This window comes from Trematomus bernacchii, unplaced genomic scaffold (assembly GCF_902827165.1).
Source record: "Trematomus bernacchii unplaced genomic scaffold, fTreBer1.1, whole genome shotgun sequence".
Classification (NCBI taxonomy): domain Eukaryota; kingdom Metazoa; phylum Chordata; class Actinopteri; order Perciformes; family Nototheniidae; genus Trematomus; species Trematomus bernacchii.
In genome coordinates, this window is record NW_022987631.1 from 300,001 (window position 1) to 325,411 (window position 25,411).

General features: G+C 41.3%; 3 protein-coding genes across 21 annotated transcripts in view; 2 read left to right on the forward strand and 1 right to left on the reverse strand.

The window, feature by feature from the left end:
- Positions 1 to 6,312, forward strand: part of LOC117484581 (lysophosphatidic acid receptor 2-like) — a 35,888-nt gene extending 29,576 nt beyond the window's left edge. Inside the window, exon 5 of the mRNA XM_034132999.1 lies at positions 5,018 to 6,312. Within this exon, the coding sequence (XP_033988890.1) occupies positions 5,018 to 5,113 (96 nt within the window). The 3' untranslated portion in view covers positions 5,114 to 6,312. The remainder of the gene's footprint in view (positions 1 to 5,017) is intronic.
- On the forward strand, positions 116 to 2,786 carry LOC117484582. 18 transcript variants are annotated; one of them, XR_004556157.1, is made up of 3 exons: positions 116 to 720; positions 752 to 801; positions 890 to 2,786. XR_004556157.1 is itself a non-coding variant. In XM_034133004.1 (3 exons), the coding sequence occupies exons 1-3, from the start codon at positions 564 to 566 to the stop codon at positions 1,554 to 1,556; spliced, it is 930 nt and encodes a 309-aa protein (XP_033988895.1). In that variant the 5' UTR covers positions 116 to 563; the 3' UTR covers positions 1,557 to 2,786. The 18 variants fall into 18 exon arrangements, 13 of the variants coding, with proteins under 13 accessions (XP_033988895.1, XP_033988901.1, XP_033988896.1 ...); XM_034133004.1 differs by having other exon boundaries at positions 116 to 1,077; positions 1,109 to 1,246; positions 1,279 to 2,786; XM_034133010.1 differs by having other exon boundaries at positions 116 to 1,077; positions 1,121 to 1,246; positions 1,279 to 2,786.
- A 6,074-nt stretch (positions 6,313 to 12,386) lies between the features above and the next one.
- On the reverse strand, positions 12,387 to 24,613 carry LOC117484577 (kielin/chordin-like protein). Of its 2 annotated transcripts, none has more exons than XM_034132996.1 (12): positions 24,408 to 24,613; positions 20,575 to 20,603; positions 19,974 to 20,095; positions 17,400 to 17,606; positions 17,151 to 17,234; positions 16,098 to 16,194; positions 15,830 to 15,959; positions 14,550 to 14,799; positions 14,140 to 14,284; positions 13,958 to 14,054; positions 13,811 to 13,873; positions 12,387 to 12,960 (listed from the first exon to the last, which is right to left on the reverse strand). In XM_034132996.1, exons 1-12 carry the CDS (start codon positions 24,596 to 24,598, stop codon positions 12,645 to 12,647), a joined length of 1,731 nt encoding a protein of 576 aa, XP_033988887.1. In that variant the 5' UTR covers positions 24,599 to 24,613; the 3' UTR covers positions 12,387 to 12,644. The 2 variants fall into 2 exon arrangements, 1 of the variants encoding a protein (XP_033988887.1); XR_004556152.1 differs by having other exon boundaries at positions 12,913 to 12,995; positions 13,742 to 13,873.
- Between the last annotated feature and the right edge of the window lie 798 nt (positions 24,614 to 25,411).

Below are 25,411 nucleotides of genomic sequence, written 5' to 3' on the forward strand. Positions count from 1 at the left end.
TCTCCGCTCTGCTTCCCACAATGCAGTTCGGCGAAAAGTGAGGCAAAGTGACGTCACCCCATTCAAAGTGAATGGGCAGAAGCGTTCCAAGATTTTTTTAACGCTGCTGTGTGGACGGGCCGTAAAAGCATATAGCTGATATTTTCACAATAAAACACTGACAAACTAAAGGTTTAGTTATTTAAAAAACCGGGTGCACACAGGGTTCATCTCGACCACGCAGAATATCTGATATGTTTGTCCTCCCCTTTAAGCAGAGTTGAATATTTCACAATAAAACCGGTTTCTACACTCTGACAAAGCAATGGATGCATTTCAATGGGGCTCATCGTTATTTTCCCATTTACTTTTCACTCAAAAAAAATTAATGTGAAAATCAGATGAAAAAAATAAAGAGGCTAAACGAATCCACGCTTCACTTTTGAAACGTAATTTATATTTTCACAATAAAACAGGTTTTGCTGAAAGAGAAGAACCTCCAGAGAGTTTTCAGCTGAACTGCATTTTAATAACGTCATAAAAAGCTACCGGCTAACGTTAGCTAGCTCCCCTGCAGATTCATAATGTCAGGAGATAACGAGGGTGCATCTCATAGTGAGTGTCCTGCATCACAGAAACACTTCCTGTCGTCCCAAAGACGCCACAAGTCTCCGACCCTCACATCTTTACTCCCTGAATTGTTTCTTAGATATTGCGTTCAGGCTTCATTACACAATGCAGGTGTTATTACACAATGCAGGTGTTATTACAGGTGTTATTACACAATGCAGGTGTTATTACACAATGCAGGTGTTATTACAGGTGTTATTACACAATGCAGGTGTTATTACACAATGCAGGTGTTATTACAGGTGTTATTACACAATGCAGGTGTTATTACACAATGCAGGTGTTATTACACAATGCAGGTGTTATTACACAATGCAGGTGTTATTACAGGTGTTATTACACAATGCAGGTGTTATTACACAATGCAGGTGTTATTACAGGTGTTATTACACAATGCAGGTGTTATTACACAATGCAGGTGTTATTACAGGTGTTATTACACAATGCAGGTGTTATTACACAATGCAGGTGTTATTACAGGTGTTATTACACAATGCAGGTGTTATTACAGGTGTTATTACACAATGCAGGTGTTATTACACAATGCAGGTGTTATTACACAATGCAGGTGTTATTGCAGGTGTTATTACACACTGCAGGTGTTATTACACACTGCAGGTGTTATTACACAATGCAGGTGTTATTACACAATGCAATTACACAATGCAGGTGTTATTACACAATGCAGGTGTTATTGCAGGTGTTATTACACACTGCAGGTGTTATTACACACTGCAGGTGTTATTACACAATGCAGGTGTTATTACACAATGCAGCAGGTGTTATTACACAATGTTAGGGTCCTGGCTCGTCTGTTTCACATCGACGGGAAGCTTTACCCTCAGCTAGCTCATGCTAATGAAACACTAGCGTTAGCTGCTAGCTCCCTGCACCAACATGGTCTGAGAGGACGCACGCACAGTGGTGCAAAACCTAAGTGTGTTTAAGCTGCACGATCTTTTTCTATAAGTGGTTAAGGAAACTAAAACAAGGAGCCTTGTGTGTCAGACAGGACATATATACATTTTAAATTGTTTTATTTATGCTTTTACGGGTTTTGCGATGCCTTCATGTTCCGGGGCTGCAGTGAGTTGTGTCGGCTGTGAATAGCTGTAGATCTGGGGTGTCGTGTATCAACAAAGAGACCCCTGAACGTGAGATGGTGAGACGTTAGCGAGCAGGTTTGCGGCCGATGGGATGCTGTGCGAACAGACGCTCACTTCCTGTCTCAGTCGTTTATAACCTGAAACTAGAACGGGCTTTAAGGAGGACTTCCTGTGACTGTTCTGCAGAGAGAAGACTGAGCCTCTGAAAACCTTTTCACCGTTTGTGGCTTTTCATGTTTGTACTTTCCAATGTGTTGCATGTGGTTTGTGTCTGGGCAGTGCATGTGACATTTTAAACATTTGCGCACAAAAGCAATTCATTTTGTCGTGAAATGTTGATTTTTATTCGTGCCAATACATTTTATTCGTGCAAAATCTCATCCTTGCTCAGTTTGCTCAGTGTGACTCCAGTTTCCTGCACGCTTAATGTGCGATGCGTTGTCTGTGGCCGTGCGCTCCTACTCTCCAAACACAATGCAAATATAAAAACTATAAATAAACAATGCAGTGTATAAAGAACAGGGGTTTCCTTTAACACAATTGTGATTTAAAGTTTTTAGTGTGTTAAAGTGAGACAAAGGTTAAAGAATAGGTGCACATTTTTAAGAGTGAAATGCTTTTATCAGAGGGCTGTTTAAAGCACTCATCCAGGTGCATGGGGGGGTGGGGGGGGGGGGGGGGCTCAACAGTTCAGGTGTGCTTCAGAAATCATACAGGTGTTAAAACTCTATATTATCCTGCTACTAAACGTGTAAATACTAAACCTCATAATCCCAAATCACACGGAGGAATCCCATTGGACTACCTGATGCTGCCTTCAGGGACCAGCACAGAAACACAATCAAATGTAATATATGTTAAAGCATAAAGTGACACTCGTCCAATCGGCTCTCAGAGATCAGACACATATATGTTTGCATGAGAATGACAGGATGTGAAAGTCTCCGTGAGGTTTTAAACACCAGAGTCGTTCCTGTGTGGAAGTCCCCTGCTGTCTCTACCTGTGTGTGTGTGTGTGTGTGTGTGTGTGTGTGTGTGTGTGTGTGTGTGTGTGTGTGTGTGTGTGTGTGTGTGTGTGTGTGTGTGTGTGTGTGTGTGTGTGTGTGTGTGTGTGTGTGTGTGTGTGTGTGTGTGTGTGGGTGTGTGTGTGTGTGTGTGTGTGTGTGTGTGTGTGTGTGTGTGTGTGTGTGTGTGTGTGTGTGTGTGTGTGTGTGTGTGTGTGTGTGTGTGTGTGTGTGTGTGTGTGTGTGTGTGTGTGTGTGTGTGTGTGTGTGTGTGTGTGTGTGTGTGTGTGTGTGTGTGTGTGTGTGTGTGTGTGTGTGTGTGTGTGTGTGTGTGTGTGTGTGTGTGTGTGTGTGTGTGTGTGTGTGTGTGTGTGTTGCGGTCTTAAAGCAGTCCAGATGTGTGTGTGGTTACACTGGGTCATGATCCTCGCCACATTTCCTCTGACTTGTTACTCTGGTATGTGTGTATGTTGCGCTTTATCTCTCACACACACACACAGACACACACACACACACACACACACGCAGCCTGTTATAGCAGGAAGTGTGTGCGGTGTGTTACATTTGAACGGAGACAATGTGGACTCTTAAAGGGACAGGCGCGCGTTTTAAAGTGATGACTTTATATTCAGTCTTTATTATTATATGTCTCCAGACTTCCATTCGATCAGCTGTTTTGTTTTTCACATTCTAGGTTTGCTTTTTCAAAACATTTTATTTTTTAGTTTGGGTTTATTTTTGTACAAAGATTGTTTAAAGTTTGATGAATAAATGTTTGAACCTGCTGCTGTGCGTCCGCTCCGTGTGCTTTGTTGTCCTTCTGTGTTTTTATTTGCATTTTATTTTGGTAGTGTGTGTTCCTCACTTCCTGGCCTCTGATGTTAATGAGTCTTTCAGGTGTTTTCAGGTCCTTTACTTCAGTACAAGTACTCATACAACATTATATATTTACTTTATATTATATGTGTCTCGCTCTCATGCTTCTGAACAGCTTGGACTGCCACCTGGAGGAGCCATTTCATGTCAGTGTACTTTATTTATAATGCAATATTATTTAGAACACTAGGTGGCGCGGGTTAGCTGCACCGGGTGTATACACACATAAATCGCTCCAAACTGTTTTTGCTAAATGTATAACCAAATGTATTTTTTATAACTTGGTTTTTTTCATGTGTTTTATTTTTGAAGACCTCCAGAATGCTAGAGATACAAATAAAAAAAGAATAATGAACATTGGGGTCCTCAAACTACGGCCCATTTCTAATGGTCCCTCAGCTCACACCTGAAGCTTCTCTTGTACTTATATGTAAACAGATATTACACAGCAGTATTCATGTGTCCTCTTTTTAAATACATTCAGTCAATTAAAACGCTTTCTAACAGATCTTACTCTATTAAAAAAAGCTCAATAATTATTCACATAACCAGCTTTAAATACACCTCCATATTTCCCCTCATGATAATCAATCTGAGGGTCTGTGTGAGCTGCAACAGGAGAAAGTAGACCCTCTGGAGAGCTGGGATGTCTCTCAAAGCTTATTCAAGACTCATTGGTTTAGCTGAATTATAATTGACCTGATGAGGCAGTATACCTCCCCTCTAGTGGGGGGTCCGGCCCTTCAGATGTTTCTCTGTGTGTGGCCCTCAGTGAGAACAGTTCGGACCCCCTTGATGTACATTATACAAGTTTAAATACGAGGTAAAGTGTGAATCCAGTATTTAAAGTTTAAAGTGGCATGAGAAGAAAATACTGTAGTACAAATATGTCACATTTGCACTTAAAGGGGACCTATCATGCTATATTTGAATAATATAGCATGATAGGTCCCCTTTAAGTACAATATTGTTTCCTTGACTTCGTATTTAAACACATGATGTTATAATTCTGCGTCTATTTGGGTTTTTACTGATGCATTATTTTAGATGTAGCCCACGTTGCTGCCCGGTTGATATGATCCCGTACCTGAAGTACACGCTCGGGTTAACGGACTATTTCTCCTCGATGCTAACGGATAATAAACATTAGATTAATCTGGCTTCTAATTGGCTCTTCACTCAGACGTTACATTCAGGCGTCTCGCATACGTTTTTATTTGCCAGAACGTGTCCTCATTAAAACATTCATTCAACCCGTTTAATATCGTACAGCCGATAACACTTCAGTACAATGCTTCATAATAAATGTGCTTTGAATGTGTATTTCATTATAATCTCCTCTCGTATCTGAACGACACCCTGTGGTTCACCTCATCCTGCTGTTGTTGTTGTGTTAACCCCCACTGTCTCCTCTGTCTGTAGAACTATAAGTCTCGTGCTGCAGACCCCCAACTGAGCAGCACCAATGGGACGCCTCTGATCCATCGACAGGAAGCCCCGCCCCCTTCAGAGACCTGAGGAGGAAGAAGAGGAGGAGGAGGAAGAGGAGGAGGAAGAAGAGGAAGACGGAAGCATTTTGAATCAGTTGTTAGAGTCCCGTTTCCTGTCTCTAAAAGGGGTTTTATTCCACATTAAAGTGAACATCTTTGAACTCTGAGACCCTTCGATTGGTCCAGAGGTCAGTCTGAGGGAGAGCCTGTGATTGGTCCAGAGGTCAGTCTGAGGATGAAGGAGAGCCTGTGATTGGTCCAGAGGACAGTCTGTGGACTCAGAGACCCTGTGATTGGTCCAGAGGTCCAGTGGAGGGCCTCCTCTGTTTACCTGCAGAACAAACAGGGACATGTTTCTATATTTTCAGGAATGAAAGGCGTCCTGTGGGTTGCCAGGTTGGGAGGATGTGTCCTGTGGGTTGCCAGGTTGGGAGGATGTGCAAACTGCTCTGTTTTCTTTGCAGAGCTGCATCCAGTCGTTCCTTATTGTTTAAAGCTTTTGTCCAGCCTCTACCTTTTTGTATGAACATGTTTTTATTTTAAATTGCCACCACTTTAGTGCATCTGTCTCATCGTCCTGTTTATAGATCCTTTTCCTGCATTTCTTAGATTGTAGTTGAACTTTCTGATGTAAAGACATGTTACAGATTGATAAGGATTCAAGTGTTTCTTCCCAACATCAATAACATGTGTTTAAATGTGTGTTTGATTCACACACAAATGAGCATTTGTTTAAACCTGTGACTAAAACAAAACTCTGAAACACCAAATCAAACCTGGCAACCCGTTCTCATTACCAGCTGATCTGAAAAGCCTTAATTATCATCCTGTTCAAAGTGTAATAATCTGCTTCATGAGACCATTTTAAATAATGTGTTTATAATTAGTTTTTACCTTTTATTTTTATAATCATTTTTACAAAAATGCTCTGAAATTTCCTCCAAAATGTTTCCTGTAAATTCTATGTTTGCACATTTCTTTTGGCAGTCGCTGGAAAGTTGGAAATGAAGCTTTTATTTGTTATGTTCTTGCGGCTGTTTGCATCTTTATGAAGAATACTTTTGTAAATTGTGATAAAGGATATTTATAATGTACAGTATATGGTGCGACTCAAAGATAAGGGAATTCAAACGTTCTCTTTTCCAGAACTGCTTTTCTCACTTTAAAGGGAAATAATGCAGCAGCTTTATTTTAATACTGAAAATTAAAGATGTTTTTTGACTCGTGCTTCAGTGTCTATCTTTATATTCAATTCATTATTAAAGCTTCTCTCAGATCTGGAGATCCTTTCTCTGTTTTAAACCTCTGACCAAATGAACAGCGAATGAACAGCCCGGCAGATGCTCAACATACTACAACCATTCACTCAGTAATGAAAGGTTTTTAGTTTTGATGGTAATAGAGAACTACAGATGGAGCACCTTATTTCAGACTAAGACCTGCCAAAGACCAGTATCTGGGAATGTTAAGCCCTCCCACTATTTTCCAAGAGGGCGTTGCCAGATTTTCAATTTCAGGATTTAACCAGGAGATGGCGCTTCCTTCACAGAAACAGTTTTGTTTAGAAGAGCATTTGAACACATCAATATTTTAGATCAAATAAAGTATATCTAATCTTGTAATTCAATAATATATAGTCTTTATATATTAAATAACTTTCCACTTGGTAAAGCCTGAGTGAGGCTTTCATAAATTGCATTTAGCTGACGCTTTTATCCAAAGCGACTTACTATTTAATAAATGATAAATGATTATTCATAACAAATATGAGTGATTATTATTCATGCTATATACTGATATAGGGCTAAGTAAGCAATCAATCCTGCAAATGAACCCTTAGTTGTTCAATATATTTATTCAGACAATGTGAGTAGAAATACAGAAATTCTGCTCCCACCTAAGGCCAACGTTGCAATATTACAACATTTCCCTAAAAACTTACCAAAACGTAAACATTTTTAAAACTCTTTCATTTCTGCTCCAGAGGCCAGGGGTTAAATTGGGATTTGATATGTGGGGGGGCTCTGTTAGAAGGTGCGACGGGGGGGGGGGGGGGTGGGGGTGGGAGAGAGTTAGACGCTCGTGAATTGTTAACGGGGGGGAAGGAACACACGTTCACTAAGCCGAAAAAACTATATCCGGTCACAGTGATCTGCTATTTTAAAGTAAATTCAACACATATCGACCCTAAATATAGCATATATTAAGAACGAGAAAGTGTTAACATTGTTTTTTGTAAACATATGACAAATGTGCGAGGGTGATGACATCAGAGCATCGTCCTATGGGCTTAGCCCCGGACAGGTACAACAGGTATTCACTCAGAGGGGGGTAGTTACCCATTTACATGTCAAAAAGCAACATACAGTAGGCGGGTGGGGGATGGTGAACGTTTACATTTAATTTAAGGGGAGCAGTTACTGAGAAGTATATAATGAGAACTGCTACCAATGGTGGCCTATTTAGTTAAAACAAATGAATAACGACTATATATTATAATAAAATAAACACCGGCTGTTGTTATGCCTGCTGTAACGTTAAATTACTCCGTTCTCCGCTTAAGTAATTATGCCGTTACAAGCTCCATAGTTGTATTTATCATCTAAATTTGCCGAAACAAGTTTAATATTCTGAAAGCCAAGACTTTGTTTATTTGAAATCGAAACATAGGGGGGTGGGGGCTGGTGAACGGTATGGTCAATGTTTGTAAACACTGTGACATTTTGACTTTATTTGATCATTTCAGTTAAAAACTAACGTTCATATTTCATATTACTGTTTTGCCTGGCTGGACCTGTAATTTACAGGAAAGGAGTGCACGCTACTAAAGAGACACGCTACCATGGAAACCAAACAATGGTGTTGCTGTATTGAAGTCCGAGTGGAAACAGTCATATTTGGAGCGTTATGTTAGAATGAAACAGCGAGGTCGTGACTCACAAAAAAAAAAGTGTTACTTCACTAACTGTAAGCTTGTCACTCAGAGTAACCTACAGTTAACTTAACTGTTGGAAAAGAAAGATCAGGGGGGGGGGGGGGGGGGGGAGAGCTGTGATGGGCCATTAGGAGTGTAAACACACAGCTGAGAGCTGCCGTTTCATTCTGACTGTTTAAAAAACGGTAACAACGGACTATTTTTCTTAGCGGATGCATGTAAATTTAAATCAATACATACAACTATTTTTTAAATCAATAAAAATATTTTGTAAATCCATAAAAGCATTTTAATTAATATTGGGAGTCATGTCGTTACTTTGTTGAGAATGTGGCCATGTAATAAGCGGGATAATTTGCAGCGACTTGGTCATTATGGGGAAAAATAACACCCAGGGATCAAGATCCCTCCGCGACGCGGAGGGATCAGTAATTTTTAGTGAATTACTGAGTTTAGGCACGTTAATAACATTTTAATGAAGTTGAATACAGTCAACTGTAAATAAAAAGTCATGAAAGAGATAAGGAGGAGAAAAGGTTTAAGGAAGTAAGCAAGGAATACAGAATGTTTCGTTACGTAACTTTGTTGAGAATGTGGCCATGTAATACACGGGAAAAATAACACCCATCCTGATCGTTTCAATGAAGTTGAATACAGAATATTCATATTTGTCAGTGATTTCATGTCAATTCGGCGAACATAAACAATGATGATGATTAAATTAGGATTAAAAATCGGGAGAGCCGGCTCGTTCGTTTTTTTCGACTAAACAACATTATTTTGTTAAATAACAACATGGTGATGTTTTGTAAATGATTACATGTCTTATTTAGCACAGACTATGATCCTATCCGTGACATATGGATCTTAACAAAGATCCGCTATACATTAGTACCAGACATACTGTACAAGACTCCACACATGACTCCAGTGTGGAACCCCACTGCACCCCCTGGTGGATCAATGATCCATTGCAGCTGGCTTCACAATAATTACATTTATTTATCACGGGGGCGGTATCAAGTCAGACTGGGGGCCGGCCGGCCATCACGGACCGTGCACGAACCAATCACGACCCTCGCGTTTTAAACTGTCCAAAATAAGACGCTCCATCTGTATAGTGTAAACAGCATTCACACTAATTATATCAGGTGATACAGTCATAATTATATTCCTCACTGTTTTCTCTCCTTCAGGTTCTGAGTGACAGCTCACACTCTCTTCCTCTGCACACTGTGTATCTGTGTGGCCTGGAGCTGAGAGGTGCATCATGGGATATGCAGTCCGCGGCTCTTCAGGTCTCTCTGCAGCCGCGCTCTCTGCCTCTCAGCTTCCTGTCTACCTGTGTCCACTCGTCCTCCATGATGAGGGCTCAGAAGATGCTAATATCATAGCTAAGATTCCCCTTTATGCTAAGCTAAGTCCTGTGTTGTGTAGCTTGAGGAGGGTGAGGCTGGTGAGTCTGCTCTGATGCAGAAACACAACTGATGGACCACTCTGGATTTATTAAGTCATTCTACAGGAAAACCTTTGTAAATGTATTCATCACTTCTGTGCAAGCCTCTTCATGCATTACGTTTCGTAAGGATTCTGTAATGTTCTTCATTAAAATGTTTTACACATTGTCATAATGTCGCTTTAAATCATTGTGTTTGATCTCCCATTACTGCGACAGAGGCAGAGGACACATTTACTGATTCAAGATTCAACTTGACAAACTCAAAAAAGCCTTGAATCATCACTTGGACTTTAACAACAATGACTCGTTACTTTTCATGCACTGAAAACACTGAAGCATTGACTTTGATTTAATGTTTTATGTCAACAGATTTCACATCCCTGTATTAGGTTAGTTTGAAGCAATAATATTAAGTTGAACCTATTTACACTTAAGATTATTGCTTTCAACTAAACTAAAACATTGATGTGAAATCTGTTGAGAAAATACATTTAATTAAAGTCAATGCTTCAGTGTTTTCAGTGAGGACTTTAACCTTCTGACGTGAACATTCTTTCTCCCAAGCCTTAAGATTAAAGTTATTTAAAGCGTTAACAACAAAATAACTCACTTCCTGATTCAACTAACGCTAAATATCTATTTCTTAGTCGACACAATTCCCTAGATCCACTTCATTCAGCTTCCAGGTGAGTTGCAGAAGAGATCCATGAAGAGCTCTCGTTACTGATCACCACTGGAGAAATAATGTACACAATTATAATTGTGTACATTATTTTGCAGAAAACTAAAAGCATAATATAAAACGTACAGTTCAAAAGTGTTCGATGGCACATTATGACTTGTTTCGGAATCAAAATGTGGTTTAAAGTTGAGTAAAAAAAGTGCTTTAAAAACTTGGTAAGACTTGGTAAAACCACATCCAATATCATACTGTCTATAATCAGCTGGATTTATTCTGGTGATGCTCTTTTAAAAGCTGGTAAAATATGTATGTTTATAAGTATTTTGATGCACAGAATGCATTATGTGATGTTTTATCATTATCTACAGAAGGAGTGTGGACTTTGTTGGTGGTGCTAAACTAATGCCTCTCTCCTCCTGTAGGTAACATGGACAGACACCATTATGACACCTTTGAGAAGTTTGGCAACAACACGTTCCTGATTCACCTCGACAACGGCAGGGCGTGAGTGTGTGTGTGTGTGTGTGTGTGTGTGTGTGTGTGTGTGTGTGTGTGTGTGTGTGTGTGTGTGTGTGTGTGTGTGTGTGTGTGTGTGTGTGTGTGTGTTAATGTACTTACTAACCAACACACTCTCACTCCATAAACGTCCAGGAGCGACGCTTGGTCAGGGTCCCGAGGCGTGCAGTTGGGACGCTCCTAGTCTCCTTCAGCTTCATAAACAGACGCAAATAGCTTTCAACTGATTGCAATGTATTCCCATCGGCGGCGGGATTTGACGCTCATGGAAGCACGGCATTCGTTTGTGTCGGCGGCTGTTAAAGGCAATGTGAGCGTCCATTCCCATTGGATAACGGAGAATTGTACACCCGGAAGTAAGTATTCCCCTTACTGTCGATTGATTTGACAGAGATATCTCCACTTCTCATCAACTCAAAAACACCAGATTATCTTGTTAATTAAACAACATTGATAGGTTTAGTGTGTGTACAATGCTTATGTCACGTTTTCCCCTTCAATTCTGAGAAACAAGTCGTTTTCTATGAGTTTTGGATGGCCGAAGACATTACATTACCCACAATCCTCTGTAGCAACCATAGACTGTATATTGCAACAGGCAACAGCTTCGGTTCAAGTTAATTTACAAACTCTTCAACTACAACCGTAGTTATATTTAAAAACATGTTAGAAGGCCTCACGAAATACTTTAATGTAAATTTAAATGTAAATGTGAAGGAATGTGTGTATATTAACTGTGGGTTTTTCTCTGGAAGTTTTTCCTTGTACGATGTGAGGGTCAAAGGATGCCGTTTTTCTCATACTGATATTCCGCTATGCACGCTGGGATTTGGTGTTTATGCGATGTGAAATCCGAAAACATTTAAAAGAAATTAAATAATACATTATTCCGAGTGTGCTTGCTTTTCTCTTTGAAAGTCATCACATAACGGCATTGTAATACACGTTTCGGCTGCATTCAATATTACATATCTGCCGTAATTGTCTATTTATAGAGCCCTTCTCATCTTACATTTCTTTTCACACAATACGTCTCCTTGCAGTATCAACACTAATTCGGCTGACTTTTATATTTGATCCAATTGGTAGATAGGCTGTATTTACGCCATAACGGTGCACAGCTGATAGAAAGGGACACCTACTGGTTAAAGCACGTTATTGCATTTTATAATTTTATTTATAAATAATACTGAAATCTATATTTTTCTATTTCTCTTTTTCCTTCAAATTTTTTATTATTTACATTGCTTTTAAAATCGTTCTGTGTGACACGGAAAAAATGCGAAAATCATGTTGTTGAACTCGAACCAATAGATTAATTTCGTGACTATAACACGAAATGCTGTGAGACTGTGTTGAAATAGGCAGTGCTGATCAAACATTAACACACACACACACACACACACACACACACACACACACACACACACACACACACACACACACACACACACACACACACACACACACACACACACACACACACACACACACACACACACACACACACACACACACACACACACACACACACACACACACACACACACACACACACACACACTTAGTGGGCAGATCTCAGATAACGATTCTAAAACTCATGATAGTATTAATAACAACTTATAATAATATATATATATATATTAAAATATATTGATAAAAGTTATATATGTATTAACATCTATCTATACAGGAGATATCACACACACCGTAATACAACATCCAACATGAGGAGCCAACTATGACAGTTAGACGAGTTTAAAATATTTAAAATTAAATGAAAATAATACATTTTACAAAATCTATGCTTTTATTATATTTACTGTAATTTCCCTTTTTTCCTTCATACACAGTTTTAAATAGTTATCATAATAATATCACTAATAACAATGATTATACAAACTATTACTAGGAATGAAGTAATAAACCTAGAATGAAGTGGAATCAAACACTGCACACTATCCATATTACATATATCCTGTATATGTGACCATACTCAGGCTACTATACAAACACAGGGACTTCCAGTTGTGTATTAAACCACAACGACTGTGAATATTCAAGTGAAAGAGGGTCTTACAGCAGCCAGAAGTTGACCTCCAGTCCTCCAGGGTCACGTTGGCTTCCAGGCTGCAGGCCTTGGCGTAAGCCTCCAAAAAGTGGCAGTCGACCCCATCCACTGACGGGTATCTGCACAGAGTGTGTGTGCAGGCGCTGATGTACGGCTCTGGGTCGGTGTGCTCGTGACAGGCGGAGAAGGGAGGCTGCCTCATGAGATTACAGCTGTTCAGAGGGAAGAGTTTTCCGTGTTACATTGGTTGATCAGCACCGTATACAATCCTGCTTTTTTTAAATAAGAATATTGGCCAAGACCAAATCGTATTTATCTTTTAAAGACTTAGAAAGGGTTATTAACACCTTTGTTACCTCGAGACTGGACTATTGTAACGCTCTGTATGTGGGTCTGGACCAGGCCTCAATTAGACGCCTGCAGCTAGTTCAGAACGCAGCTGCACGTCTTCTCACTGGCCACAAAAAGCGTGACCACATCACCCCTATTCTGGCCTCACTACACTGGCTTCCAGTTCGGTTCAGAATTGATTTTAAACTCCTTTTATTTGTTTTCAAAGCCCTAAATGGGCTGGCTCCGGCCTATATAGCTGAACTCCTCCAGCGCTACACCCCAGCCAGAGCTTTAAGGTCTGCTGACCAGCTGCTGCTGGTAGTGCCCAAGACCAGGCTCAAAACCTGAGGGCACCGAGCCTTCGCAGCAGCTGGCCCTAGGCTCTGGAACACTCTGCCCCTCCATGTGAGGTCGGCCCAGACCCTAGGGGGTTTTAAATCCTCACTAAAAACACACTTTTTCTCCCTGGCCTTCTAGTCAGAGCGGAGCACGACTCCTGACTATTCCCTGTGTTTTTGTTTTTTATATTTCTGTTGTAAATTATTGTCTTTTATTGAGATTGTAGTATTCTGTTTTTATTACATGTACAGCACTTTGGCTGGACCAAAAAGCGCTGTTAAATGTGCTATATAAATAAAACTTGATTTGATTTGATTTGATTTGATCTTGCAGAAACAACGCTGCTTATATGACATGACAAGACGAGGGTGTTCATGGCTCAGCTCTTACTGGTCGGTGGAGCGGTTGCAGTTGATGGCGCTGTCGACTGAGTCCTGGTATTGAATCTCACAGCTAGAGGGAGACAAAGATCACATTACATCTGAACCCTAATCCACATTATGACAAATAGGTCATATCAGTCGGACTGAGCGGTACCCAGGGAGGCTGATAGAGGACTTCTCTGCAGTCGGGGTGGTGGTCCAGCTGGAGTTGGAGGGGCTGCCACACAAACCCTCTACAGCTTCAGGAAGTCCTGGTGGATGTGAGGGTAGAATTAAAGCTGTTATTCAGAAATAAATATGTAATATTCAGTCCAGATTGGAAGTACTGTTCTGTACCTGTCACATGTGCGCTGTTGCCATCAAAGAAGAGAGTCATGTTGGAGGACGGGAACTTAGCAGTGACTCCAGTCTGGTCCTTGGAGAGCTCCACGCCGTGCATCAGCTGAGCTGTGCTGCTGAGCACCAGGGCTTCACCACCAACCTACACACACACACACACACACACACACACACACACACACACACACACACACACACACACACACACACACACACACACACACACACACACACACACACACACACACACACACACACACACACACACACACACACACACACACACACACACACACACACACACACACACAGAGGGTTTGTGATACACCACCACAAAGTAACTCCTAGCAGGAAATGATCAGCATTGCTTGAGCAAACACCCCCATAACTACAACGTGCTAACGTACCCGAACTCTTCCTCCTTGCTCCAGATACATGGTCACACCTGGCAGCGACAGGATCAGGTGGTCCAGAAGAGGAACATCTGTACGCCGGCGCTCCCTGAAAGCGGCCATGAGGTTGAAGCTGGCGCTGCCTTCAGGCTCCATCAGACTGTAGGCACAGCGATCCTGGACAGAGTGCACTGCTCCGTGGAAACCGATCACCGTGGAGCCCGTCACCGTGCACACCACCGGGGCCTTAGGAACCTCAGCGCACCTGATGGACATTCAATTCAACATTCAATTCAAAGGTTTCATTGTCATATGACATTCTTCTGACCTGAGCTCCTCCAACGATGCAACATATATAATAATATAATAAAAAGTAATGCAAAAAGTCTGTATTCATGTAAATGGAATATGATATTGCTGCATTGGAGCTGTGCTCTCGGTGCTCTTCTTCAGATCCAGGTTGAACTGTTCCCACTAGGATTCAGAGGCATTCACCGTTGCTTTAGTGACAGTCAGTAATTCACTGCTGACTGTCACTAAAGCAACAGATGCAGATTTCCCCAGTGATTCATATTTTGTTCAGTTTTAATGTACAATGTTTGACGTTAACTGCCAAACATTTCCCTGTATCATATGGATGATGTTAGCATAGCCAGTCTGAAGAAGCAATAACCAGATTAAGAGCCAACAAACTAAATTAATCTTATTTAAAATATATAACACATGATATGAACATTAGATGGTTACGGCGTTTTAATTATTCACCATAAATGCTTTGTATGAGTACATGTTGCTATCATTGAGTCATTTTCCGTTTTCTACCGGCGCTCTTTCAATAGGATTTCACTTGTGATCTGATATGAAAACTTGTGTAGCCTACAGTATGTAGTGATCACACCTGAAAGCTGGTATGAAAACAACAGGAGAACGGGTCGTGCTGCTCCTCAAAACGGGCCGTGAGAGCGAACGTATCTCTACGGCTCTAGTGATCTGACCCAGCCTCCACACAGATCTGGTTCTTGGTTCCAGTTCAGCAGTGCTCTGGTTCCTAACACCAACCAGTTTTGCTCATGGAAACAATGAAAGGACTGGTGAGCTATCGGGCACTAGCTCTGAACTGACCCTGGAACTGCTTTGGTGGAAAGGGGTAATAGAAATAGGAACAGATTCATCAATAACTGCAATAATCCTCAGGTGGATAATATCCTCACTCTCTCATGGAGGGTTCGATCACATGGGACACTTTATTCAAATCAGTCAGACCTTTATTCCTGATATAAAGAGCACATATTTACGTGTTGTCCGCTTGGCAAACCTCCTCGGGCCCACATGCAGTGACATTAGAGAGGACTGCAGACAGAGAACAGAGTTCAACAGAGCAGGGCTCTGCGCTGGGCATCTCTGAACCCGGCATTACAGCGCCACCTTGGAGGAGAATGGAGGTAATGATATTACACTTCAGTAACTACAGGCAGAATTTAAGATAGGGAAACAACAGACATGTTTTAATATCACATTTAACTTAGAGGATCCCTTTCTTTGGGAACCCCCAGACCAGCTTACCTGAGCCTCTGCATCCACTCAGGTCTCGAAGAGTAGATGTTCCTGCAGGAGGCTCCCAGGTATCCATCACTGTGCCACCGACTGTTGTAGAAATGTTCTAGTAAAGGATTAAACAGAATGTATTTGTATGCATATTATTTATTTAACAGGGACATTGCACACTAAGAACCATCTCTGTAAATGTGCCAGAGTTAGCCAAGAGGCTCTTTTACAGCTGTAGTCCCTGGACAGATGTTTGAACCTTAAAAACACATTTAAAATATCAAGTAAATACAATGAGTGAAAACAAAGGTAACCTCAACACTGTACACATGAATGAAAGTGTTCTATAGATGCCACTTCTGATATATTTCCTCCGATGTTAGGACATGAAGTAACAGTGAGAGCAGTGGTGAGCTCCTTCATTATTCCAGATTGATATTTCTAATGAACTCCTTTGTCCACTTGAGGGCAGGAAGGAGCAGAACCACCAGCCCCTGGTGCTGTGAGTCCTGCCCCCGTTAGCTCTGCATGCTAGCAGCTACATGTGTCACTGATAAGAACTCTCTTTGTCTTCAGACACATGATGCTGAGTGACTTCTGCTTCCTGAAACTCTAAGGCTGTGTATGACATTATTTCTGACACCTATCTCTGTTTAGAAGTGAAAATAAGAAGAGAGTTTTCAAAGGAGAGGCTTAGAGGAGCAAACAGACTGCACTTGATCTTCTCCATTCACCTATCCATGCTGAACTGAAAGCTGGTTCTGTATTCATATGAATGATGTCTGATAGTGATACAAAGGAATAATGGATCACACACAGCCTCAGTTCTCATTTCTCAGGGTGGTTAGGGTACAGAAGTCTTCTCAGGGATCAGTTCTCATTCAGAGTGAGTGTGAGGAAGGCTGGAAGACAGCAGCTTTCTAACAGAAAGCATTTAGGATATGAGTTTCCCTGGCACACAGAAACAAACAGGAAAACATTGCATTGGTATCGGGACCTGACAAATGGTAACTCTAAACATCGGTGAGGCTGAAGGGTTAGGGTTAGGTAACAGCCTCATGTCATACTTACTAAACTAGCAGAAAATGGACGGCGAGCAGGAAGATATGTCCTGCAAGCAGCTTGCAAACCATAATTGTAGAATTCCCAAAACATCTGAAAGCAGGAACAGAGAGAGAAATATTAGGAAATGCTTCCAACATTTTACAAATAAACTTTGATTTGAAGTTGTCTTTGCCACACAATGTCTTTGAAATGTTCATTTTGTACAAACAGCTGGACAGCCAGTCAGTGTGTAACAGGGATCGGATCAGGACTCACATTCTGTGTAGCACCATTATAGAACAGGAGATCAACGAGACCCTGTGCCTGGGTTTTGATGTTAACAAGAGAAGAGCCAAATGATCCATGTGTTATACTGTAGACCATTTTGTCTGAAGCCACCCCCTCGTTGGTCACCACACAGTCAATGTCGTCCTCAGATGGGTCATTTTTTAAACAAACTTCATCCTTATTGCCCATCTTGACCTGCAAAAACAAAAAAAGGAACTACAATATGAAGGCTTTCGCTCCAGAACAGCATCGTCTCATCTCCTCAAATGTCTGAGCTGCAAGGTGTGCTTTGAGCTACGGAGAAAAAGGATAGGATCAATTATGAGATCAAAACATTTCTCTCGCTTTGGAAAAAAGCTTTCTACAAGCCACTGTCCAACAAGTCTTTATGTCTCCTTTCATACAGAGACACATGTGGAATCAAAGAGACGCGTCCAGCTGCTCCAAACCACTTCCTGTTGGCTCTAGTAATGATCTGTCCCCGCTCCATTGAACTGATCTGATCAGTGCCTGACCCCATAGACCCCATAGACCCCATAGACCCCATAGACCCCATAGACCCCATATACCCCATAGATCCCATAGACCCCATAGACCCCATAGACCCCATAGACCCCAGAGACCCCATAGACCCCATAGACCCCATAGACCCCATAGACCCCATAGACCCCATTTGCTCCCATATTTACAGGCTGACACGCTGAAAGGTAAGAAACCGCTTACATCTATATATAAATAAGATCAAGACAAACACACTAGTGACTGATTCTGAGGACTGTGAGTTAGTACATATTAAACAGTGAGTTAGTACATATTAAACAGTGAGTTAGTACATATTAAACAGTGAGTTAGTACATATTAAACAGTGAGTTAGTACATATTAAACTGTGAGTTAGTACATATTAAACAGTGAGTTAGTACATATTAAACTGTGAGTTAGTACATATTAAACAGTGAGTTAGTACATATTAAACAGTGAGTTATAACATATTAAACAGTGAGTTAGTACATATTAAACTGTGAGTTAGTACATATTAAACTGTGAGTTAGTACATATTAAACTGTGAGTTAGTACATATTAAACAGTGAGTTATGTGTAATATCTATACCTTATCTAAACCACAGATATACCTTTATTATGTGTAATACAGCGACGTGCAGTCAGTGGAGGCAGGGGAGGCAGAGCCTCACCTGTCATACTCCAATGTAACGGAAAAACAATTAAAGAAAAACTAAATAATAATAATAATAAAATGTCTCCACTGATCTTGTGTAAATGTGATTTCTGTTTGATTCCAATCGCATTTTATATTTGCCGAGCTCCGCTACGGGAGCGATGAGAAGTGAGGCAGGCACGAGCTCTGCCTCTCGTAAGCCCACAGTAACTTGCTGGAGCGCGGGCACTAATTTAGCGCGGCCACTTATTTTGTGAGCGCGCTCAAGCCATTTACTGTGGGGTAGGTGAGGCACAGATGAGATCTGCCTCACTTCAGAATGCGTCACCCCACAGAAACTGGCTGGAAAGCGAACCCTAAGCGCATGCCTGTTCCCATCTCACTGTAGGTCACCAATGTAATGTTTGTAGATCCCTTTATTACATTTATCCTCGCCATCCATAGTCTCTAAATAACTTATTTCACGTATATATGATATTTAGGCTCGCTACACATATACAACGGCAATGAAAAAATCACAAGGGGAGGCAGCCATAACCTCTGCCGCACTGAAGGGGGCGCACGTGAGCCCACAGGTTCTTGTTGCTACTGTTATTCTACCGCAAACAACAAACTCGACTTTTGAAACTACAGGAAGATAAGGAGGACTTTTACAAAACAGTAATAGAGATTGTTGTCCAGAAGGATAGCATGGACTTCTATTCATCTTCAAGTCAAGGTAAGACCACAACTGTAATGAAAATGGGATCTTACTTAGAAAGAACAATCCAATATTTAGATTTTGGGTATCCTTTTGTTGATCGGTCTGTTTAAAATTAATCATAGCATCAGACTAAAAAAGCTTTTGAAAATAACAGAATATTTCGATTAAGGTCAAAATAGGCTATAATATTTGTAAATCTGACTCTGAAAAAGTCAGTGCCTCACCAGCCATGAACCTCACCGCACGTCACTGGTGTAATATGTGTAGTATGTGCAGTAAGTGTAGTATGTGTAATATGTGTAGTATGTGTAGTATGTGTAATATGTGTAGTATGTGTAGTCTGTGTAGTTTGTGTAGTATGTGTAATATGTGTAGTATGTGTAGTACGTGTAGTATGTGTAGTATGTGTAATATGTGTAGTATGTGTAGTCTGTGTAGTTTGTGTAGTATGTGTAGTATGTGTAATATGTGTAGTATGTGTAGTCTGTGTAGTTTGTGTAATATGTGTAGTATGTGTAATATGTGTAGTATGTGTAGTACGTGTAATATGTGTAGTATGTGTAGTACGTGTAATATGTGTAACATGTGTAGTATGTGTAATATGTGTAATAACACCAGTCATCAGCAGTCAGTGTGTGTGCTGGATGATCACAGGAAACACAGGCAGGGGTTCATTGTACTCACGTGTAACCATGTGTATGTTTTTCCATAGAAAGTGATGGGCATGGTGCTGATGTTGAGGTTTCCACCAGGAGCATTCAGAGTGACCTCCTGAGAGGCAGAGAGCTCCATCTGGCTGGCAGCAACTGCAGGAGTTCCAGGAGAAACACATCCATCAGGAACAACCTGAACACTCATCGTTCCCTGAAGTCTCTCCTCTGACTTGAAGTGACACTCATCAGTGCAATGAGTGAATAATGATATACTTATTTATTCTGTAAAGCATGTGCTCCTTCAGGGTGAATGTATACAGGGTATCTGGGTTCTGTTTCATTCATAAATACAAGTGGTTGAAGGCTAACCCCCTCATTAACTGAAGCCATCAACATGTTGAATAAGAGCTACCCGTTCACATTTATATTGATTTCATGGATGAGCTCATGTTTTAAAAGTCTATCATTCAAACATTATCTTGTTTTATTTGCACAAAGAAGACAGTAGAGTAGTGCGGGGCTATTACACACTCGCAGTGACTCTATGCACAGAGGACTTGACTTTGAAATGCATTCATAATGCCTTTCAAACACATGTTGTTTGTCACAGTGAAGCCTGCGATGCTGCTTACCTGCCAGCAGGAGGAGCAGCTTCATGACTCTGCACAGAGGAAGAGGCACAAACACCGGGTTAACGCACGATAACACACATTAACAGCGTACACAATGAAGGGTCCTCGGCAGGAAGTGGTTCATACACTTCCTGAAGATTCAAAACAATGTTCTCTAAACCCGTCAAATGCTCCCTGACTGATTCCCTGATGTCACCAGTTTAGTGATGCAAAGAGGCTGTGAGCACAACTGAGACATTGAGATAAGAAGACGTACTGGTGGTTTTTAACTGAACACATATCTGGAAATCATTTCCCTCAGCTTCACTATTGTCATCCAATGAACACACTTTCACACGTTATGTAAAGAACGGGCCAACTCTGTCAGGGGCAGCACTGTGCACGAGTAACTTCAGGAGTAATGCCAATTCCACCGTGATGTGTAGATGTAACTTTCTTTCTGTGTCGTTAGCGTTAATAGTTATACAATCAGTGTGTTTCTGTTTCAATGCTTTACAAATGCACACACTTGTTACAAGAGCACACCATATTTATATCCTATTGATAATGCTCTCAAAGTGCTTCAGATGAATGAACACTTTTAGATTTATAAAATATAACAATCCACAAGTGATGTGTGACATCATGTTTCAGAGAGTTAGGCTGAAACCTTTAATCATGTATTCACAATAATCATATGGAGGTACCTACTTAAATCATTGTCTTACTCCTGCATGACATGTTTAAAGTGCATTGTGTTCACTTATTGAACCTAGCAATAAAGCCAACTGTTTGGTATATGTTCAAGGTCTCCTGTTATACTATTTTTAGGCATATATTATAGGTTTCAGAGATATAAAAAACATGTCTCTGAAGTGCTTTGCTCCAAAACCCAAACAGATCATTGCAGCCTCATCCCCCTCTATTTCAGGCCTGTGACTAAAGAGCTGATTCTGGGTCAGTAGCTTCCAACGTACCCGAGCTGCTGCTGGCCACGCCCCTTTGTGAGTCTCCTGACACACGGGGACACATATTTATGTATGAAAGCATGATAGGTGACCTTTAAAGGTGGGGTAGGTAATTTTGGAGAAACCAGCTCGAGTGCGCTCCAATTTGAAAATACACAACCGGAGAAAATCTGCCACTTCCTTACAGAGCCCCTCCTCCAACACACACGAACGCGCACATGACCAATGAGGGCACGAGATAAGTTTGTGCACAGATGGAAGGCTGACAGGCAGGTAGGCCATCCAGTTATTTTAGCCGGGCCGGCTCAGATGATTGGTCGTGCTTTTTACAGTACCACAGCTTCCACAGATGATATTATTTTTAGGGGTGTCAGTCGATTCAAATAGTTAATCGCGATTAATCGCATATTAATCGCACATTTTTTATCTGTTCTAAATGTACCTTAGAGGGATATCTTTCAAGTTTTTAATACTCTTATCAACATATGAGTGGACAAATATGCTTTATATGTTTGTTTATTATCATTTGAACAATGACAAATATTCTCATGAATATTAAACACAACAACCTCTGAACATTACAAATATTCGCTTCAATTCAACCTGGAACCTCTCTCATACAATAATTGTGTGTGTGTGTGTGTGTGTGTGTGTGTGTGTGTGTGTGGGTGTGTGTGTGTGTGTGTGTGTGTGTGTGTGTGTGTGGAGACACTGTGATCGTTGGAGGAGCTATGTGCAGCTCAAGGCATATATGCTCGAACGGGAGCTGCCTGGACGCTGCAATCATGTAGCGCGTACTATCCGTGCTGAGTGTGCTGACTTTTCGTACAATGTCCCACTGTCTGGCTACCTGCATAAAGTCAAGTGCTCGGCGCAGTTGTCGGCGAAATGTCATTGAAACAGCTCCTTATATCCGTTAGCGCAGCTAGCTAGCACCAGATGCTAACAACAACACGTAAGGTGTGCCTCGCTCGCGCGAGTCGCACCACACATACACACTCTCTCCCGGTCCTCCCGATGGCCAGTCCGGGCCTGCCAGTGAGCGTGGAAGTGTGGTCTGCCACAAGCGGGCGGTAGGAGCGGGGCTGTCAGCATCAGCTTGTCGATGGTATTTTAAACTCCATGCGCTCTGAAACTACGGCGGCCGAGGACAAAAAATACACATGCGTTAATTGCGTTAAAATAATTAGTGGCGTTAATTTTTTTTTGCGTTAACGCGTTATTAACGCGTTAACTTGACAGCCCTAATTATTTTATGGGTTTTTTGTCAAAGCACTTCAGATATTCATTGCTATCGGGATGTTAAGAGCATTCCATGGAATATAACAAAAAGTGTATCTCGAGCCGGTTTCTCAAACTTACCTACCCCACCTTTAAGTTAATGCAATGAATGTTTTTTTTACAACTTAAAAATGTTGTGTAATGGCACATTTCCACTACACGGTCGGCCTCGGCCACGCTCGGTACGGCTCGGTACGGCTTGGCCTTAACAGGGCCGACTCACTTCATGCTGCGCTTCCATTACAGTTTAGGAACTGGGGTAGTTACTATAGTAACGCAGTGTAGGCGGAGCCGTGACGTCATCTTCAATGAGAACTCCAGAAACACAACACAGCCGTTAGCTGTTAGCACTCAGAGCTCACAGCTCCTTATATATGTTCAGAAACTCGACAAAAGTTAAACAAGTACAAACCACAGACTGCCTGTGTCATGGAGAATACAGTCGCTGCTTTATTTATGTCTGTATAGGCCGTTGTTGTGAGTGTGGACGGTCGGGGCATATACTGCGTTAGCTTAGCCAATCTCCATCTAGAAAAACACGCATTTTAAAAGGTTTTTCGCCTGCCGTCTGTCTGCAGACTTGACAAAGCATTAATTCATGGTTTTTACTAACCGGTATCAGTATGTTGTTACTTCGGCATCATTTTGAAACGTGTATTACAATTAAATCACGGTCAAATATGTCCATCTTGTTGTAGTTGTAGCCCTCTTGCCATCGCTCCTCTCTCTAGTTTAGCATACTCAGCCCGACTCAGCCCTGTTTGTTGGCCCCGATAGAACCACAATTTCCTCGGGCCAGAAAAGACGTGAAAAAGTGGCCCCGGGCCGTGCCGGGCCGGAACTAGGCCTAGTGGAAGCGCAACCAAAAACGTGCACGGCACGACACGGCACGCTTAAAGCGAGCTCCGCGCTGTAGTGGAACTGCGCCATTAGTTGTACTTAATAAACAAGTTGTTCCTACTCACCATACTAACTTAACTTAGTTATTGTGAGGCAATGAGTTTGCATACTTTTTTAAATTTACAACAACTTATTAAGTTTTACTATGTACGTTGCATGATAGGTGACCTTTAAGTTAATGCAATGAATGTTTTTTTACAACTTAAAAGTGTTGTGTTAGTACTTAATAAACAAGTTGTTCCTACTCACCATACTAACTTACCTTAGTTATTGTGAGGCAATGAGTTTGCATACTTTTTTAAATTTACAACAACTTATTAAGTTTTACTATGTACGTTCTTCTACAGCAAAAAGTCTTTACCTCTATTAGTCTTCTGTACACTTTTCTGTACCTTAACTACTTCCACATCTTCAACCCACAAACTCGGTTCAAACATCAAAACGTTAATCTCAGTTAGGAATGCTATGAATAATATTCACCATAATTCATCCACATTTCACTACAGAAGTCAATGGAGAAACTGGTAAGACTTCAGCTGCTACCTGCTCCCCGTACGTTACTCAGAATGCTCAGCATTCAGCATTCACACGGACCTCTCTTCAGGATTCTCTGTGTTTCTGAGGGGACTGGTCCCTGCACCGAGTCACAGGAGGCTTCCTGACGGAGCTGCAGGACCGTGAGGAGAAACATAAGTGGAGACTCACCGTCTGGAGGTCCTGGAGGTCCGGGGCAGCTGATGCTTCTGTTTAGGTCCTGGTCCTGGAGGTCCGGGGCAGCTGATGCTTCTGTTAAGGTCCTGGTCCTGCAGGTGCAGCTCTGATGTGGCGCTGTGTCTCGCTCTGTCTGTTTTTATGCTGTTTCTGCTCGTCCAGCCTCTAAAGACTGACGCAAACATTCCTGAAAACTTCTCAGTCTGGTTATTCTTGTATTAAAAATGGTTTCCTGTGTTTCTATCTATATGCAAATATCAGGCTTGTGTGTGTGTGTGTGTGTGTATGTGTATGTGTGTGTGTGTGTGTGTGTGTGTGTGTGTGTGTGTGTGTGTGTGTGTGTGTGCGAGAGTGTGTGTGTGTGTGTGTGTGTGTGTGTGTGTGTGTGTGTGTGTAAACTACAAGAACCAAAACGGCTCAGTGGAAACGCTTGATGAGTGTTAATCAGTGAAATATAGGCTGAAAGTCTTTATTCAAATACAAATGTATATGTACTGTTTCTGGTTTTGAAAGTTTCTGAACATACAGCCATCAAGTGGTGTCCTTTTTCTCAACCAAGGCTGACAAAAACGTATTTGAACTGGTCAAATATGCAGTCTTGATCAACAAACCCAGTCTCACGGCATTTCGTGTTATAGTCACGAAATGTAATCTATTGCTTCGTGTTCACCAACACGATTTCCCCCTTTTTTTCGTGTCACACAGAACGATTTTAAAAGCAATGTATTTCTATTGGTAGTATGTTTCGTGCCGGCACCATGTCTTTTTGTCCGGTCGGGTCTTGGAAGACCAGAAGCTGTGTGGCTCATAAAAATGTTTTGTTACTCAATATCAAGCCACGATATTGTTTTTATTTTAAATTCTATAATGTCTGACTTTTTTTGCCGTCCGTGAGGAAAATAAATGGCTCATAGCCTCAGAATACTGAAATCTGTATTTTTTCAATCTTTTTTTCCTTCTAATTTGTCATTCTTTTCTAAATAACACACTGTTATTTA

Excerpts from the sequence above, each read along its gene's own strand:
- LOC117484582 (XM_034133004.1), top strand. The coding sequence starts at position 564 with ATGTCAGGAGATAACGAGGGTGCATCTCATAGTGAGTGTCCTGCATCA. Across the intron at positions 1,078-1,108 it reads GGTGTTATTACACAATGCAG|GTGTTATTACAGGTGTTATT; the intron begins GTGTTATTACAG and ends TACACAATGCAG. Across the intron at positions 1,247-1,278 it reads GGTGTTATTACACAATGCAG|GTGTTATTACACAATGCAGG; the intron begins GTGTTATTACAC and ends TACACAATGCAG.
- LOC117484577 (XM_034132996.1), bottom strand. The coding sequence starts at position 24,598 with ATGTTTGCGTCAGTCTTTAGAGGCTGGACGAGCAGAAACAGCATAAAA. Across the intron at positions 17,607-19,973 it reads AAACATACACATGGTTACAC|GTCAAGATGGGCAATAAGGA; the intron begins GTGAGTACAATG and ends TTGTTTTTGCAG. Across the intron at positions 14,800-15,829 it reads GTTTGCCAAGCGGACAACAC|GTGCGCTGAGGTTCCTAAGG; the intron begins GTAAATATGTGC and ends AATGTCCATCAG.